At 50.6% G+C, this 15,637-nt stretch overlaps 1 protein-coding gene across 1 annotated transcript in view; it reads right to left on the bottom strand.

Annotated features, from left to right (window-relative positions):
* TFCP2L1 (transcription factor CP2 like 1) overlaps positions 1 to 15,637 on the bottom strand; it is a 48,813-nt gene that overhangs the window by 4,876 nt on the left and 28,300 nt on the right. The window contains exons 6-13 of the mRNA XM_006920995.2: positions 14,542 to 14,694; positions 11,391 to 11,501; positions 8,820 to 8,911; positions 7,022 to 7,076; positions 6,844 to 6,937; positions 4,454 to 4,544; positions 3,379 to 3,482; positions 605 to 747 (exon numbers count right to left, since the gene is read on the bottom strand). Of these exons, the coding sequence (XP_006921057.1) occupies positions 605 to 747; positions 3,379 to 3,482; positions 4,454 to 4,544; positions 6,844 to 6,937; positions 7,022 to 7,076; positions 8,820 to 8,911; positions 11,391 to 11,501; positions 14,542 to 14,694 (843 nt within the window). The remainder of the gene's footprint in view (positions 1 to 604; positions 748 to 3,378; positions 3,483 to 4,453; positions 4,545 to 6,843; positions 6,938 to 7,021; positions 7,077 to 8,819; positions 8,912 to 11,390; positions 11,502 to 14,541; positions 14,695 to 15,637) is intronic.

Here is a 15,637-nt window from a genome sequence, read left to right as displayed (position 1 = left end):
AATGCCTAAATGTGTCGACAAACCTATTTAGTAACCCCTCTTTAGCCACGAGTAGGGTCAGACCACTCGAGGGCAGTTCCAGCAGGGCCCTGGCTCAATACCTGTGCCCTTGGCCAGTGACGGGCCCAGGAAGGCTATGACAGCAGCCTTCGGCAGAGACCTCTCTGTTCTCCCCAGGGAGCCACATCTTCTCCATCGCCCAACCCCCAGTCCATTTCACTCCTCACTGGGGCCTGCTGCCTGCTCTGGGTGAGCACTCTTCTCCTGACTTCTTGCAGCCCTCACTGTAAACACCCTGAGTGCAGAGGTGCAGTTGTGCTCCTGGTTCCTGCAGGCACCTGCTCAAGCACGGGTTACACAGGGGATAGATACTCGCTCGATAGCTATTCAGAGCCCAGTTGTGGCCTCAGCACTCTCTACCTCACGGCACTCCATGGAGCAACACAGCTGAGGGCAGGTGGCATGCGAATAAAAACTGTTTGCCATCCTTTGGGCCAAAGTCATCTGCAAACCCCCAACAAGGCATTTCTGATGCAGGTTCTGCTGCTTTTCCCAGGAGCCCAAATCCCCAGCTTGTCAGGGCAGTTCAGGTAGCCGCGCTCACCTCATTGCTGACCAGCACGTGGATGCCCGTGGGCCCCTGCCGGTACACCCGGTGGATGTGCTGTGGAGAGATGCTGTACAGGCTGGCGATCTTCTCAATCAGCTCCAAGGCAGTCAGCTCTTCCAGGAAGAGGGCATGGTACACTGGGAGAGAAACAGGTCCTTCTATAGAACAAACGCCTGCTTTTTAAGGAGTCTACCTACCCTCTACTCCCAACCCCACCCTAAGAAATCAGTGACTTGCTCGTAAGGATGTTCATGCTCAGACTGTACTCTTGGGATCTGGCTGTAACGGGCACAGTCTAGAAGCCGATGGCCTCTGAGCAGCCCATCAACAAGTGAAAAGATGCCAGGCTGTGGTTCCCTCCCGCTCCCCCCGTTTCAGTCTCTCTTGTGGGACTTACGTAAAACAGAATTCTTCGATCCACCCCAGACCCAATGACACCCATTTATGGGTGGCAGCTGAAGGTAGAAGGGCTAGCAGAAATCTATATTTCTAACAAGTTTCCAGTGCTTCTGATGTGTGGACACACGTGTACCTCCTTTCTCTCCACTATTTAAAGGAATTACTGGATGGCTTCAGGTGGCAAAGAGTGAGCTTTTCAGATAATTGCTACTTGAAGCAGAAGAGAGAGAGTCTTGTCCCAGCTCTTTTCCACAGCACAAATTATAGTCTGCTGGAGTACTGTGACCGCAAAGGAAGATGCGGGGCACTAGGCTGTCATTAGTCTGTCAGAAGCTAACAGTGACCCTGAGGCCAGAAATGCTTCTTTGTACCAGACCCAAACCATCCAGGTAGGAGCGAACTCCATGGAGACCTGAGTGGGTTACTCAGTGTTTGGGGCTTCAAGGTCTTCAAAACTAAAACACAGCTGGATTAAACAAGAGACCCCCAAACTCTTCCTTCAACTAAGAAACACTTTGTTCAAAAAATTCTGAACAGAGGCCCAACTTTCAAAGCATGGACATGCACATGTACACATAGACATAGACACACACACACACACACGGCTCCCTTTACAGGGGGTGGCAGAGGCCACTGGGTTCTAGCCACATGATAGATCCATCTTCCCATGATTCAAACAGGCTGACCCACTGTTAGATTTTGCTCAGCAAATGTGGCCCCTGCACAATGCTCCTTCCAGTACTGACACCGGGCCTCTCTCCTAAGATTCCTCTTTATAATGGGATTCTAATTGTACTGCTTTTCTCCAACTTTTTAGAGAGACTTTTTAGAGAGATTTTACTCTTTAAGCAAATTGGACTGCTAGCAAAAAAAAAAAAAAAATACTGGAAGGATTATAGTCTGGCACCTTTTGTTGCAACCTTTTGTCCCAGACCTGTCCCTTCCCCAGCCGAGCATAGCCACCAGGAGTGCTTGGAGCTACCAGAGCATGGGTTGGCCACTCCTCTGAACTCCTGTTGTACCTCCTCTCTTCAGGGGCCACGGTGCGGGGTGGAAGGATGAGGGGACAGTTTGGGGAAAGAAGAGGCTCTAGATCAGGCAATCCTGGGTTCAAATCCCAACTCTGCCACTCACCAGAAGCAAGATCCCAGCCAATCTCTACACCTCCCGGAACCCTGGTTGTGCGCTGCCAGCACCTACATGGCGGGGCCACCATAAATCACACAGTGTGCGTGGAACACCTGCTCTGAGCATGCACTAGGCTGCCCTTTCCATTTATGTGGTAGACCACGGCACATAGTCTCTGTCCTTTGCAGGCAGATAGCTGAAAAGCAGGGGGAAGACCTGGACCTTCACCAGACATGTACCGAGGCCAGACTGAGGGCTCAGAAGCCAGCTGCCAGGGTCCAGATATTTGGATCCTAGCTCTGCCACTTACAACATTATCATCTTAGACCAGTCAACTGCTTCGTGGGTAAGTTTCCCCCACAGTGAAACAATATTAGCAACAGTTGCTACTATGGGAAACAAATAAGTGAATTCATGGAAAGCCCTTAAGACAGGGACTTGTCAAGCATTCTTACCAAAGCGGAGGGACCTGCAAAGAGGCAAACAGGGTGTTCTCTCTGCAGACAATACACAGGGCACTGACTATGCACGTCGAGAACGGGGTTCATCAATCTCTTGGCACTCACGGACACTCAGAATTATGGAGCTCTATATGTGTCTGTCGTCTAACTGAAACGTCACATCTCTGCAGGGTAGGGGTTGCTATCTTCATTTCACAGACATGGAAGCTGATGCACAGGCCCTGGTACCCTGTCCAAGGCCACCGGGCCACTAGGTGGCATGGCCAGCACTGATATTCAAGGACAGCTGACCCCAAAACTTGTGTCCTCTCATTCATCAAACTGCCAACCCAAGTTACACGTCTCTGAGGTGTTTCGAGACCCTTTAGCTGCACTTTTTAGCCCTCGTGCAGCAACCAACCAAATGGCAAAGGCTCACCCAGCAGGGGAAAAATCACAGGAGACAGTACTCCCAGGGTTACAAATATTGAGTGCCACTTGTCACCCTCCTGGGAGCCAGAAGTCGCAATTCCCAGTTCTAACACAAGCTTTGGGGGACACACTCCCTTTGTGGGCTTGTTTCCCAGGTATAAAATAAGTAAACTGGATGAGATATCCTGGAAGATGCCTTCTGTCCTAAACATTTCAATCCCAAGATGAAGTTTAGCAAAACTTATCCTGCAAGAAACCAGAGTGAGGCAGAACAGAGAAAACATCCTCAGTGGGAAGACCTGGGTTGTTTCTTCCGTTCCTCTGCTGCCCTGTAACCGGCCCTGGTGGAAAGGGCCCCTCACAACTCACCACACAGACTGCTGTCTCCACTGCCATCTCGCTTCTGCTGTAGAGGCACTTGGTTCTGCTCTAGCTCCTGACAGACATAAATGGTCATCTTCGGCCTCACATTCCTGGCAAGAGAGGAAATTAATAGCAGATATGGGGGATCGAGCTCTGTTGTTCTAGAATGTTCCAGAACACAGGGTAGACATAGTGCTGGGAAGGACTCAGGAGAAAGAAAGAAGGCTGTGGGGGTGCAGAATGCCTTTCGTGGTGGGGGCAGGAGCAGAATCTCAGCCAAGCTAAGACGGGGCTTTGCCCAGAACACAAATCTCAAGATATGAGGCATTTTCAGGATGGCTTACTCTGTATCAGGCACCATTATCAGAACTTTATACAAATAACTTGTTTCACCCTCACACCATGTACGAGGGAGCAAGGACCACCACCTTCATTCTACGGATGAGGAAACTAAGGCTCACGGGATTAAGGGCTTTCGCCCAACTGCAAAGCTTCAAAGAGGCAGATGTGGGCCTCAAACTCAGATGCTCTCTCTTACTCTAAAACTGTGCTGTCCATGTACAGTTATTATAATTTAATTCATTAGAGTTAATTTAAAACTCAGTTTGTCAGTCACATTAGCCCTAGATCGAGTGCCCCACGGTCATCGCTAGCTGGGCTACGGTACAGAACAGTGCACCGCAGGGCATTCCCACCATGGCAGGAGGTTCCATCAGATACAGCACTGCTCTACAATCCTCCCTGAAACCTATTGCATGAGGTTGAGTAGCCTAACCAGCCCACAGCTTCCTTGCAGGAAGAGGCTGCTTGAAGCCCCAGACCCATGCAAGTGTCTGGCAAACTGGAAGTGGCTAAAGGGCCGAGACCCAGAGGCCGAGGCTCTCGTCAAAGTGAGAAGAGGGAGGGGGATTCAGGCAGGATAAGTTGCAGCTGGCTGCATCTCAGTCACAGCGACTCACTCACTCCCTGGCTACCACCAGGCCCGTGCCCCCTCACTGTGCCTCCTCCTGCACTTGTAACAGAGGAGCCCCATTACCAGTTTTCTGCCACACCCTGCCTCTAGGTGGAAACTGACACCCACCTGCCTTTGATGGCATTGAAGAGCCGGATCCCATCCGCAGGGCCACAGATCTGGACCAAATCATCGCGAGACATCTTCAGCAAGTCAGCACCTGGGCAGGTAAGTGGGGCTGCCCGTTATGTGAGACACAAAGAAAAGGCACCATCCCCAAGCACTTGCGACCCTGCACCAGGGGTCAGGGACAAGGGACAGGGAAGAGCCAGCCTCACCTTCAGTGGGCACCAGACACTCCGTGGAGAGAGAAGCAGGCAAAGAACTAAACATTACATCACAGCCCGAGAGATTTCAGAAGCTAAACGACTGACGTTCACAAAACTCAGTACAACAGATGGGTTTTTACAGAAGCCTGTGCCTGCCCACGCCTCTCTCTGTACTTTTTATTGGGATATAATGTATGTGCATATCCCTCATGGGCATGTGGTTTTGATTACACGTGCACTTGTCTGTATAAGAATACACAGCTCACCAGACGCAGCCATTTGAATGCACCCATGCACGCAGACCAAGAGGTAGAAACTCCCAGAATCCCTTGGACCCCTAGCACCAGCCCCTCTTCCAGCTCTGGGAAGCCACTTTCCTGACCTTTTACAGTACAGATGAGTTTTGCTTGTTTTCTGAAATTCATGTAAATGCAATTGACCAGTATGTACTCTTCTATGCCTCCAAGTTCAGTTTAAGGGTTTCTTCCTATTATAAACCATTCATGCCCATTATTAGATATTATTCATTGCATGAATATACCACAATTTATGTATTTACTCTCTGCCGATGGGTGCTCCCAACTTGGGACTATTTTGAATAAGTCTCTATAAATATCCTTGTATGTGGATGCAGTCTTTTCCTCAAAGGCCAAGGAGTCCCCTAGAGCAGGAGTCCCCAACCCCCAGGCCAGGGACCAGTGCTGGTCCGTAGCCTGTTAGGAACTGGGCCATACACCAGGAGGTGAGCCATGGGCAAGCAAAGCTTCATTTGTATTTGCAGCCTCTCCCGAGCGCTAGCATCACTGCCTCAGCTCCACCTCAGATCATCAAGCATTAGATTCTCATAGGAACACCGGTCCCTGATGCCAAAAAGGTTGGTGACCGCTGCACTAGAGCCTTGTGACCATGTGGATTCTCTCAAAGGTACAAGTATGATATCAGCCTTCTGCTGAAAACTGACCAACAGCCACATGGCGTAGAGCCGCAATTTCCATCTCTTTTTTCCTACCACAGTTAATATATTATTCTGTATATATATTCTGTAATATATTCTGTTGGCTCAATGGCTCCCTTTCCATTGGGAGTAAAACCCAAAGTCCTTCCACTGTCCCACCAGAGCCCAATGCCTCTCTGACCTCCCCTCCTCCACTGGTCCACTCAGCCTCAGTCACCTGGGTCCTCTGCTCCATGGCCACACCTTGCAGCCTTTGCACTTTCCATCTGTAACCCCAGTAACCACTTGGCTCACTTGCTCGCCTCATTCCAGCCTTTGCTCATGACACCTTCTCACTAAGATCTACCCTGACCACTCTACTCAAGACCACAGCCAACTCTCTTCCCTCCTTCCCTGTCCAGGACAGGTCAAGTCCCTCTTCTGAGCCTGCCTATCAAACGTGTCACACTATATTGAAGTGGGAGGTTTATATGTCTGCACTGACTCAAAGATGCAAGCTCCTTGAGGACAGGCACCCTGTCTGACCCTCCTCATACCTTCTGCCCCTAAAACATTGCCATAGATGTCCTTGAGAGCCACTCCTCCGGTTTTGGTTAGGTCTTTACTCCCTGTCACCCTGGATTGACTCTACTTAGTGGCCACAGATGTCCTTGAGAGCCACTTCTCCAGTTTTGGTCAGATCGTTACTCCCCATCACCCTGGATTGACTCTACTTAGTGGCAAGGCTCATCGCACAGTTTATCCTGGCATACCACAGTCGCTGGCTAAAGGCTTCTGCCTGACAGACCCATCAGTAAGGGCTTCAAAAACCTTTTAAGAAGGAATAACCAGCTTTCCCTTCTCACCTGTGGCTTCACTTCCACCTTCCAGGTCATGGCTCTGGAGACAACATGATGAGCATCATTTTGGTAGGACAAATGCCAAGGAGGCTTGTTTAATATGCACTGGCCTGCTTAGCTAAGGGACCGTACCCAGGCAGACAAAAGCCCGCCCCAGAAGTCTTGATAAAGGTACTCAGAAGGGCCTCCCCTCAAACCACACTCGACTGGAAACTTCTAGGGGCCTCTAATCTTAGCACTTGGCCAAGGCCAGCAAGTGTAAGTGACTCACATTACTTTAAGTCCCCAAACAGAACCACAGCCCCAGGCACTGAGGGCAAGTGCTGGAAGGTGACTGGCCTTGCTCAGTGTTTCCAAGGTCCCTGCAGATTTTAAATACAACCTAGGGACACTTACCTGAGAAGCTAGCAAAGAGCCGGCAGAACTGTGAGAACCTGTTGCGGTGGAGCCACTGCTGGGCGTCCTGGATCGATGCTGACGGGAGCAGGTGCTGCAGACAGAGAGAGGAGGCCTTGAAATGACAACTCAGGGTCTGCGCAGAGGCAGGCCACCAGAGAACCCCGCAGACACTTACGTCACTGCTCACGGGCAGGGCCTCTGCCAGGTGGGGATGGGCCGGCGAGCTGTTGCTGCAAAGAGAACAAGGTGGTGAGGGCGAGCGCCTTCTGGGGCTGGTGAAGGTCTCCTCATTGCCCACTGCTTCTACTTCCCTCGGCTCTACACTTGTTTTAAACGGGAATTTCCAGAGTCAAAGGAATAAAGGCAGGGCCACCGTCCAATCCCTCCAAATCTCTAATTAACTCTTCAGTGTGGACAGGAAGTTCTGATTAGCTACACTCTCCTGGCCAGCAATGACCCCTCCATCCCCTGGGAGTTTGTTTTGGTCAGTATTCCCTTCCCCTGGGAGTTCCCAGCCCAGCCTCAGCCCGAGGGAGGGGCAATGGACGAGGGCGTCCCTGGCAGTGCCCACGGTGGCCGCGTTAGATAGCAGCGGCCAAAGGGGCAGCTGAACACATTCCTCTGTGGCAACAGAAGAGGGCAGAGGCACCCCTCGGGGAATTACCGTGCAGTGAACAAGCACCCACAGTTTTCCATCATCCGCGAGAAAACCATTGTTATGGTTTTTCCCCACGGGGAGGCCCACCCCACCAGCCTTCCTCAGGGCTCACTCATCGGGGGGCACGGGCCCAGCACCTGGGTTTTTAAGTTGAGAGAAAGCTCACATTTGAAGATGACTCTCCCACATAGACACTGGTGACGATAAAACATGAATGTACTTTATGCCACTGAACTATCCACTGAAAAACGTTACAGTGGGAAATTTTACAAAAAGACCCTCACAGGGATGATCTTCAGACCAGTGGTCAGTAAAAACAGCTGAACTCCATCAAGTGTCTGTGGAGCACTGAGTGTTCCACATACATTCCCCCGACCCTGCATGGAATTCCTACTCCCTTTACGGTGGAGAAACTGAGGCTAAGGGTGGTCAACAAACTTACTCCCAAAAGGTGAAGATCTAAAACTGGGTGTGCCCGAATCTAAATATGACCTCTTCTGTCTCCTACTCCCCTCACGTACACCCACACCCACACCGACACACACACACATACACACCCAGAGGACTTTTCTCACCTTGTAAATCAAGTGCATGTCCTGCTTTCCCATTAGTAAAGTTCTCTGCCAGCCAAGCGTGGGCTTTGAGGAACCCGCACACTCAGCTGTTGAACCCGCCTGGCATTGTCCCTAACTCCCCCAGCCCCCAGGAGCAGAATGTGCAGTGATGCCATGGGCCCTGTGCCACACAGCCTGGAACGGGATGGATGGCTCTCTACCAGCCCCTGCACTCCTGTTACCTTGGAGTCAGCACAGCCTGTGATAACCAGCAGTGAGGCTGGATGACCAACAGTGAGGCCACTTCTGTGTTCGAAGCCCTGAAACCCAGGCCAAGGAAGATCCTAAGCTGACCTACACTACCCAGTGAATGTGCACAAGGGCTGCAGAAAGATCCAAGAAGGCCCTGGCAACTACTGCAGCCTCCCAAACGCCCACCTCCAAGGCCGTACCTGTCTCGGAGGCAGGTCATTCTGCCTGGCAGCCTGATACCCCGCAGGCCAGCCCTACCTTTACTAGAGGGAGAAAGGAAGGGTGGGCTCTGGGCTGCTACCCTAGCCGACAACATTTATAAGTGAATTTATACACAAAAAGCTGCACAAAAGCTAAAAATGGTTATAAATACAACACCAGTTAGCCACCCTGGAACCCAAATCGATGCCAGGCTACAAAAGGAGAAAAGACACAGAGAGGAAGACCAGGAAAGGAAGCCACGCCCATCACCATTCCAGGGAGTCCAAAGGGAGAGAGATGACACATACCCTTCTCCTAGGCTGAAGCTGTTTGGAGAGCCGTTGTAGCTTGGGGATGGAGCGCTGTTCACCTGGTAGGCCATGTCGGGCCATGGAGAGCACTGCGGGAAGAGAGCACAGGACAGTGGTGACTTAAGGGCAGTGACACTCAGGAGGAGCTGGATCTGCTGAGATGCGGACTCCAGGCGCCTCAGGCCTTTCCAAGCCAACATCCACTGTGTGAAACCACCAATGTGTGAAACCACCAATCTTTCAACACCCAACCTACATTTACCCAGTGTCTGCATGACCCAGGATAGGTGGGTTACTAGGGCCACACCAAAGAATCAAATATAGCAGTGGAGACTCATTAGGTCTTACTCGGTGCAAGCAAAGCATGACATGTGTCTCTGTGAGCCTCCTAGTAGTCAAACCGAAGAGTGAAACATCATTAGCGACATGATTCTTGGGCCCACGAGAGAGAGAAAAACACAACAGGCCAGTTGCTCACAAATAAATTTTCTTGGTGCAGATACATGGGTGTAAACGCATGAAATAGGGAGCACAGACAACTTCCAAACAAAAAATCATCAGTGAAGTTCGGTATTAAAACTTGTGTTCTTTGAAAACAGAATCTGCTGAGGGGCTCAGTAGACAGAAGAGGCACTTTCACATTCATCAAGAGCAGCTGCTCTTCAATACAATCCTGAGTATTTGTTACACTGCAGACATTTTGCTAGGAGCTAAGGGAGACACAGAAACACGAAGATGTGATCCTCGACCTCAAGGAACTGCTTTTGCAGAAGCCAAAAACGAACACAAGTGAAAGTGTCCCAAATAAAGCAAAGACATACAGGTTTGGCCTGTTGGGGGAAGCCAGTGAACAAAGTATTCACTTCCTCCCTTCCCTGTGATGACACATCCTTGGAGAGGGCTAATTTGAAACACTCCTAAAGATTTACTGTCACCCACCGAACCACTGGGTTGGTAAATATTTACCTGTGGTTTGAGCATGGACTGGAACTTGGCGGTGTAAATCCTGGAGGAGGAAAGCTGACGAGCTGATACAACGGGAGCCGTCACCTTCCAAGGTCATGGACCAGGTGGGGATTTCAACCAACCACACCACACTGTGACAAGGACTTGGATGGCTATTGCATGAAGCAGACATACCTCTCCACCACCGAGGAAATCACAGGAGAGTCAGGGGTGGAGAGGCTGAGGCTCAGCTGGGAAGGGGAATGGGAGCATGGAGGGCAACGCGGAGGCGTCACCAGCACAGGCAGGAACTAGTCCTGGAAAAAATTCACTGATCTGAGCTCGAATCCACATGGTGTGGTGCTGGCACAGCTTTGTTGCCAAAGTGGGGGTGGGGGCAGCATTCGTCATGCATTAGGGCTCTCTGCCCACTATTATCCTCAAATAAAATTCCAGTATACATTTGTCTGTGCTACAGAATTAGCTTCTATACTGTCTTGTTGCAAATACTCTTCAGTATATGGCTTATTACATATGCACGCACGCACACACAGCTCATGAACCAAGAACCAGGCCGCTGACCTCTTAAGATGCTCTGTGCCTAGGCCTCACCCTTATCACAGCCTGAACTCCGCTATGGACACTTCTGGGCCTTACGCCTCTGTAGAGAGCCTTCTGGGCAAGTCAAGTTATTCAGTGACCAAACATCGACACCTATGAGCTGGCCTGATTGCAGAACGCAGCAGGGAATCATTGTTTAAAAAAAAAAACAAAAAAACAGCCAGGTAAAAGAGGCGGCACCAGCAGAGACCTGTGATGACAGGAGAAAAAAGGGCCTATGATAATGAGCATCTCAGAAGTACCCTGGACAGTAGGATGGTTGGAGCAGGTGGGTGTTGGCATCAGGGTTAACAGAAAATGTATTACAATATCTATCCAAACAACAAAATAGCAAGTGCTCACATCCTCTGACCCCGAAGTCCCACTCCAAGAATGGAACCCTGCAGACATTCTTCCCATGTACAGAACTTCTTTTGCACAAGGTTATTCACAGCGCCCTGTCTGAAAAGGCAAGAGCCTGGAAACAACCAAGGGTCCACAAACAGGCCATCCACACAACAAAGGCGACGCAGCTAGATAAAGAACTAGAAAACTCTTTATGAACAGATATTGCAGAACAGTGTACCTATGTATGCTGTTGGTGTAAAAAAAAAAAAAAAATTGTATGAATTAGCTTTATTTGCAGAGAAAGTTGGAGGAACCAGAGATGCTGGCTGCCCTAAGAAGAGAAACTGAGAGGTTGGGACAGTATTGGGAGAGAGATGTTCTGATACCTTTGAAATTTGGACCTATTACCTATTAGAAAAAGTAATACCCTAATTTTGAAAAGTGCAAATGGCAGCTAAGTGTTAAGCTATTTCTGAAACACCTTCCCGGCTGCTGGGCCTTATCAGATGAACACAGCTCCAGACCCAGGAATACACCACAATTTAATGGGTGCTCACTCTCAAAAGAAGCATTCACCCAAGGTGGGCAATTTCTGAAGACTCTAACCCGACAGCGCCACTGGCCCACTGCTGGCAGAAGGCCCTGGGAGGCTCACCCAGTACCTGGCCAGCTCACCTCGGTGAGAATGGTGGTTTCATAGGACGGCTGGTACTTCTCCTTCTCTTGGGCAGTTCTCTTCTCCATCTTCTCCCTGTCCGTCTTTTGTTTCCGGTCAGCTCCCTTTGGCTACAAATGCAGAGCACAGGGGTCCAATTAGTCCAAAGTGGACAGTGATGGAAGATCCAGGGCTGAGTAGCAGCCCCCAAAGCCGGCAAACTCCTGCCTTACCCAGGGTGCAGAAGCCCAGGCAGGACCTCGCAGACGAGTTAGTATCTCTCTTGCTTCCCAGTCATCAAACATGTGGCCCTACTGTTTGAAATCCTTCCCCTACGTGAGGTCAGGCACCAGAGCAAATCCCAGTGCATTCCTGGGGTTACCCATGGAGAGCGAAGGGAACCAGAAGAGCTAGGGGCTGCCGGTCAGGGTTTGGTCTGTGCTTGCAGGCTGTGAGGTCCCGGCCACACCACGAAGGCCTCCATACAACCAACGCCTAGGACTCCTGTTGCTCCCAGCTCATGCTCCGTTCACAGGGTAAGAGCCTATCCGGATCACCAGCCAACCCGAGGAACTTACAGGTGTCCGGACCCCACAGGTACTATTATTCCCCTCATTTATAGGTGAGGAAACTGAGGCTCAAGTGATTCATCGAGACTAAAGAGGAACCAAGTGCTGACGAGGTACAGAATCCAGATGAGAGAGCCCAGGTATGCAACACCACTGGGCTGGCCCCAGCAGGCTGGCTGATGGGAACCTCTGGACTCTCACCTCCTGGAAGTTCACAGCAGGGTTGGCGAGTTCAGATATCAAGACCCCAAGCAGCCCCAGGACTGAGCAGTTTTACTATGTACACAGCAGAACACACATGGTGAGCAGTCAGTGAACAAAATTCATTCTCAAGCTCAAAGGCACCTTCAAGAATTATCTTGTGTACATCTTCCTCAGGGCACGGCTTTTAACTCCCAGCTCAAGAGATTTTAGGAAACAGTGCTCAGAATGATGCCCACACTGGACAGAGGCTGGTTTGCAGGGGGGCGTATAGGGACATGAATGACAATGTCAGCATTCAGTAGGAGAGCCAGGCATGAAGACATCATACCCATCACTGCTCCACCTCTAAGCTCCTGTTCCTGAGAAGAGGCTCTGAAGCCACAAAGCAAGGTGGCATAACTGCAGGCCAAGCCTGTGCGGGGGATGGCACTCAGCCCCAGGAACACCTGTGGGGAGCTAGCTGGTCAGAGAGGGGCCCTGCTTTCCATTTCAGAGGTCCTGATACCCCACACAGAGCCCAGGGCATAACTCCAGGAAGCTGGGGGCTTCCCAGGAGCTGGGGTGACTAAAGGTGGGAGAGTGATAGACAGTTTGGCTAGTGCTTCCAAATACCTATTTGACCTGCCTCTGTGAACAGGCATGGGTAGATGGGTGGCCATGCTTCCTCAGGCATTCTGAGGAGCCAGTTTCCAGAGACAGGGGCACCTACTCCCCTGCAGGAGGTGACACGGCCTTCCTCGGGTCACTCAGACATGGCAGCTTTGGGCCCAGTCCCCCAATTAACACCTGGTGTGTGGTCAAGGAGCCTGGTGGGCAAGGCCCTCACTGCTGAGCTTCTGCCTCGAGGTGCAGCAAGGGGAGCTAATGGAGGCCATGGGGAGGACTGGGCACTCCACGGGCATAGAAACCCCACCCTGATCCCCTGTCTTGCTACCCAGCATGGTGTCTGAGCTCCAGGGCACACACTGCTAGAGCAGTGGATTACACTGGACGTCCCTGGATGGGGAAATGAACCGCTACCTAGGGTAGATGTGGTCTGTACCTGACGGGGAGGGAGGTGTCCCTGGAGGACTGGGAAAGGCCACCAGCAGCACGGCTGTAGAGATGTCCACTTGAGCCAGAATCACGAGATCCGGGAGCGGGCAGTAAGACCAGAGGCTGTAATATCACTGCACTGAGTTCAGCAAAGAACTAGTCCTAACCCCCAGGACCTGGGAGGATGTTACCTTCCACAGCAAAAGGGGTAAGGTTGCATGGAATTAAGGCTGCTAACAATGTGAGATTAAGTGGGAAGATTATCCTGGATCATCCCAGTGGGCCCAAGGTAATCACAGGGCCCTTAAAAGTGGAAGAACGAGGGAGAAGAGGGGGAGAGTGATGCAGTGTGAAAAGGATTTAGTCCCTTCTCACTGGCTCTAAAGATGGAGAGAGAGGCCACAAGCCAAGGAATGCAGAGGCCTGAAGAAGCTGGAAAAGACCAGTAAGGAGATTCTCCCCTAGAACCTCCAGAAAGGAATGCAGGCTGCTGACACCTTGACTTTAGCCCAGTGAGACCCATTTCAGACTCTGAGCTTCAGCACTGAAAGACAATAAATGTGTGTAGTTTTAAGCCACTAAATGTGTGGTAATTTGTTACAGCAGCAACAGGAGACAGAATGAAGACGCTCAGCCTCCTTTGGAGGTTAATTTCAAGGCTTCAGAATCCTAAAGCAGGTATCTAAAGGCTGCTGCTGCTCTGTCGGGAAAGACACTCACGCTCCTGCCACCACCTCTCCCTCTCACCCAGGCAGCATCACTAACTGACCAAAGCATCCCATCCAGAACCCAGCCAGGCCTCAGAATCCTCTGCCCACGGCCTCAGGCGGCCAGATCTTATCACTGTGAATGAGCCAGCAGCCCGGCTATGTGGTTTCCTATGTACAGACCCATCAGCTCTGGGTCTGCTTCTCCTACAGCTGCGGTGATTGGCATGCTTCCCAAGTCACTGCCAAGTGCTTGCTGTGCACCAGGCTCTGTGGAAGGTGCTAGAGAGATAAATAGCACAGCCTCTGTCTTTCCTCATGAGAAAGTCCAAGCGTTTCTTTGAGAGGAAAACGAAAATCTAAACTCGTGTAAATCCAATCATTTTTGTAAAGCAGAGGAGAGCACCGACATCAGTGATGATAAAAGCTAAGGAGGTGCCACATTCGATGCCCACAGTGGGCAGGCTGTCATTCCAGGACACAACGCCTGTGCTCATCAGGAGTGAAGGCAGGAGCTGGGGCTAAGGGATGCCGAGCTCCTTGCTGGGCCTCCACATGGAATCATGAGACCGTTTTGGCATCGCTGTCCAGAGCGGATGAGTGCAAGTGGATCAGTGGGCATGTGACCGCAGGCGGGCATGATGAGGCTGTCCTACCTTGAACACCTTGATCTGGCAGCTGGCGGAGTGCAAGTGCTCGGTGTACTCCCCATTCTCGTTCTGCTTAAATGTATCAATCTGCACTCGAAAAGGCACTCCCTTCTCACCCCCGTGCTTCCTCGGGGTGAACTCTGTGCTGATACAGTGCACCTGGAAGGGGAAACATGGAGCAGGTAGCGAGATGGGGGTGAGGGCACCCCAAGGGCTCCTTTCCAAATGGAGGTTCCCTTCCTGCCTGGTCAGGTACAGACCTGCCTTAACCTCACTGCTCTCCCCCAGAGCCATATGCTCCATTGAGCTGACAACCTCCCCATTACCATGTCCACAAAGGACATAGCCCGGTCTCACAGGCTATGTCCTGACTATTGCTCCAGGCCCCCTGACCCCAGTAGCCTCACCCAAGCTCCTCAGAGACCTCTGCCTTGGAAAATCCTACAGACTGCAGAGCGCGGACCTAGCAGTCCCTAAAGGCCTGCTGTCCAGGTTACTCGGGCCAGGCCAGAAGCATGACCAGAAGGCTGGAACTACTTCTGTATTTCTGTACGTACCTGCTACACAGAAGGCACTTGATAATTATTTATTATTATAATACCGTTTGTTGTAATAATATAATATTATTATAATAATACAATACTATTGTAATACTAATTTTAAAATACAATAAGAATATTGTGATTATGAAAAAAATCACTAATTTCTACTGAGTGATTACTATAGACCAGGCACTGTGGCCATGGCTTTATTTCCAATATCTGATTTCTAAGACCAGTGGGAAAACTAAGACACTCAAACAGGGGACACACGGCAAGTGAGAGCCGGGGATAAGCCATGAAGCACAGCATATGGCCATGCCCTGAGCCAGCTCTATCTTCTGTCATGTTTACCATAAAGCTGGACTCTCGTCGAGGGCTTAATAATTAAATAATTATTTTAATAACAAACTATTAATGGAAAATTTTTTGCTTCAAATCGTTCATGCCAGGAAATATTTATTTTATAAAAAGCATACATATGCATAAGCAAAACCCACACAGGACTCTAAAACATTCCAGTCCTTTTCTCAACCCTATGACCAGCCAGCTCATTAAGCAAC

Source organism: Pteropus alecto, unplaced genomic scaffold (genome assembly GCF_000325575.1).
Source record: "Pteropus alecto unplaced genomic scaffold, ASM32557v1 scaffold3, whole genome shotgun sequence".
NCBI lineage: Eukaryota > Metazoa > Chordata > Mammalia > Chiroptera > Pteropodidae > Pteropus > Pteropus alecto.
Note: the sequence above shows the minus strand (reverse complement) of the source record. Positions and strands in the feature narration are given on the sequence as shown.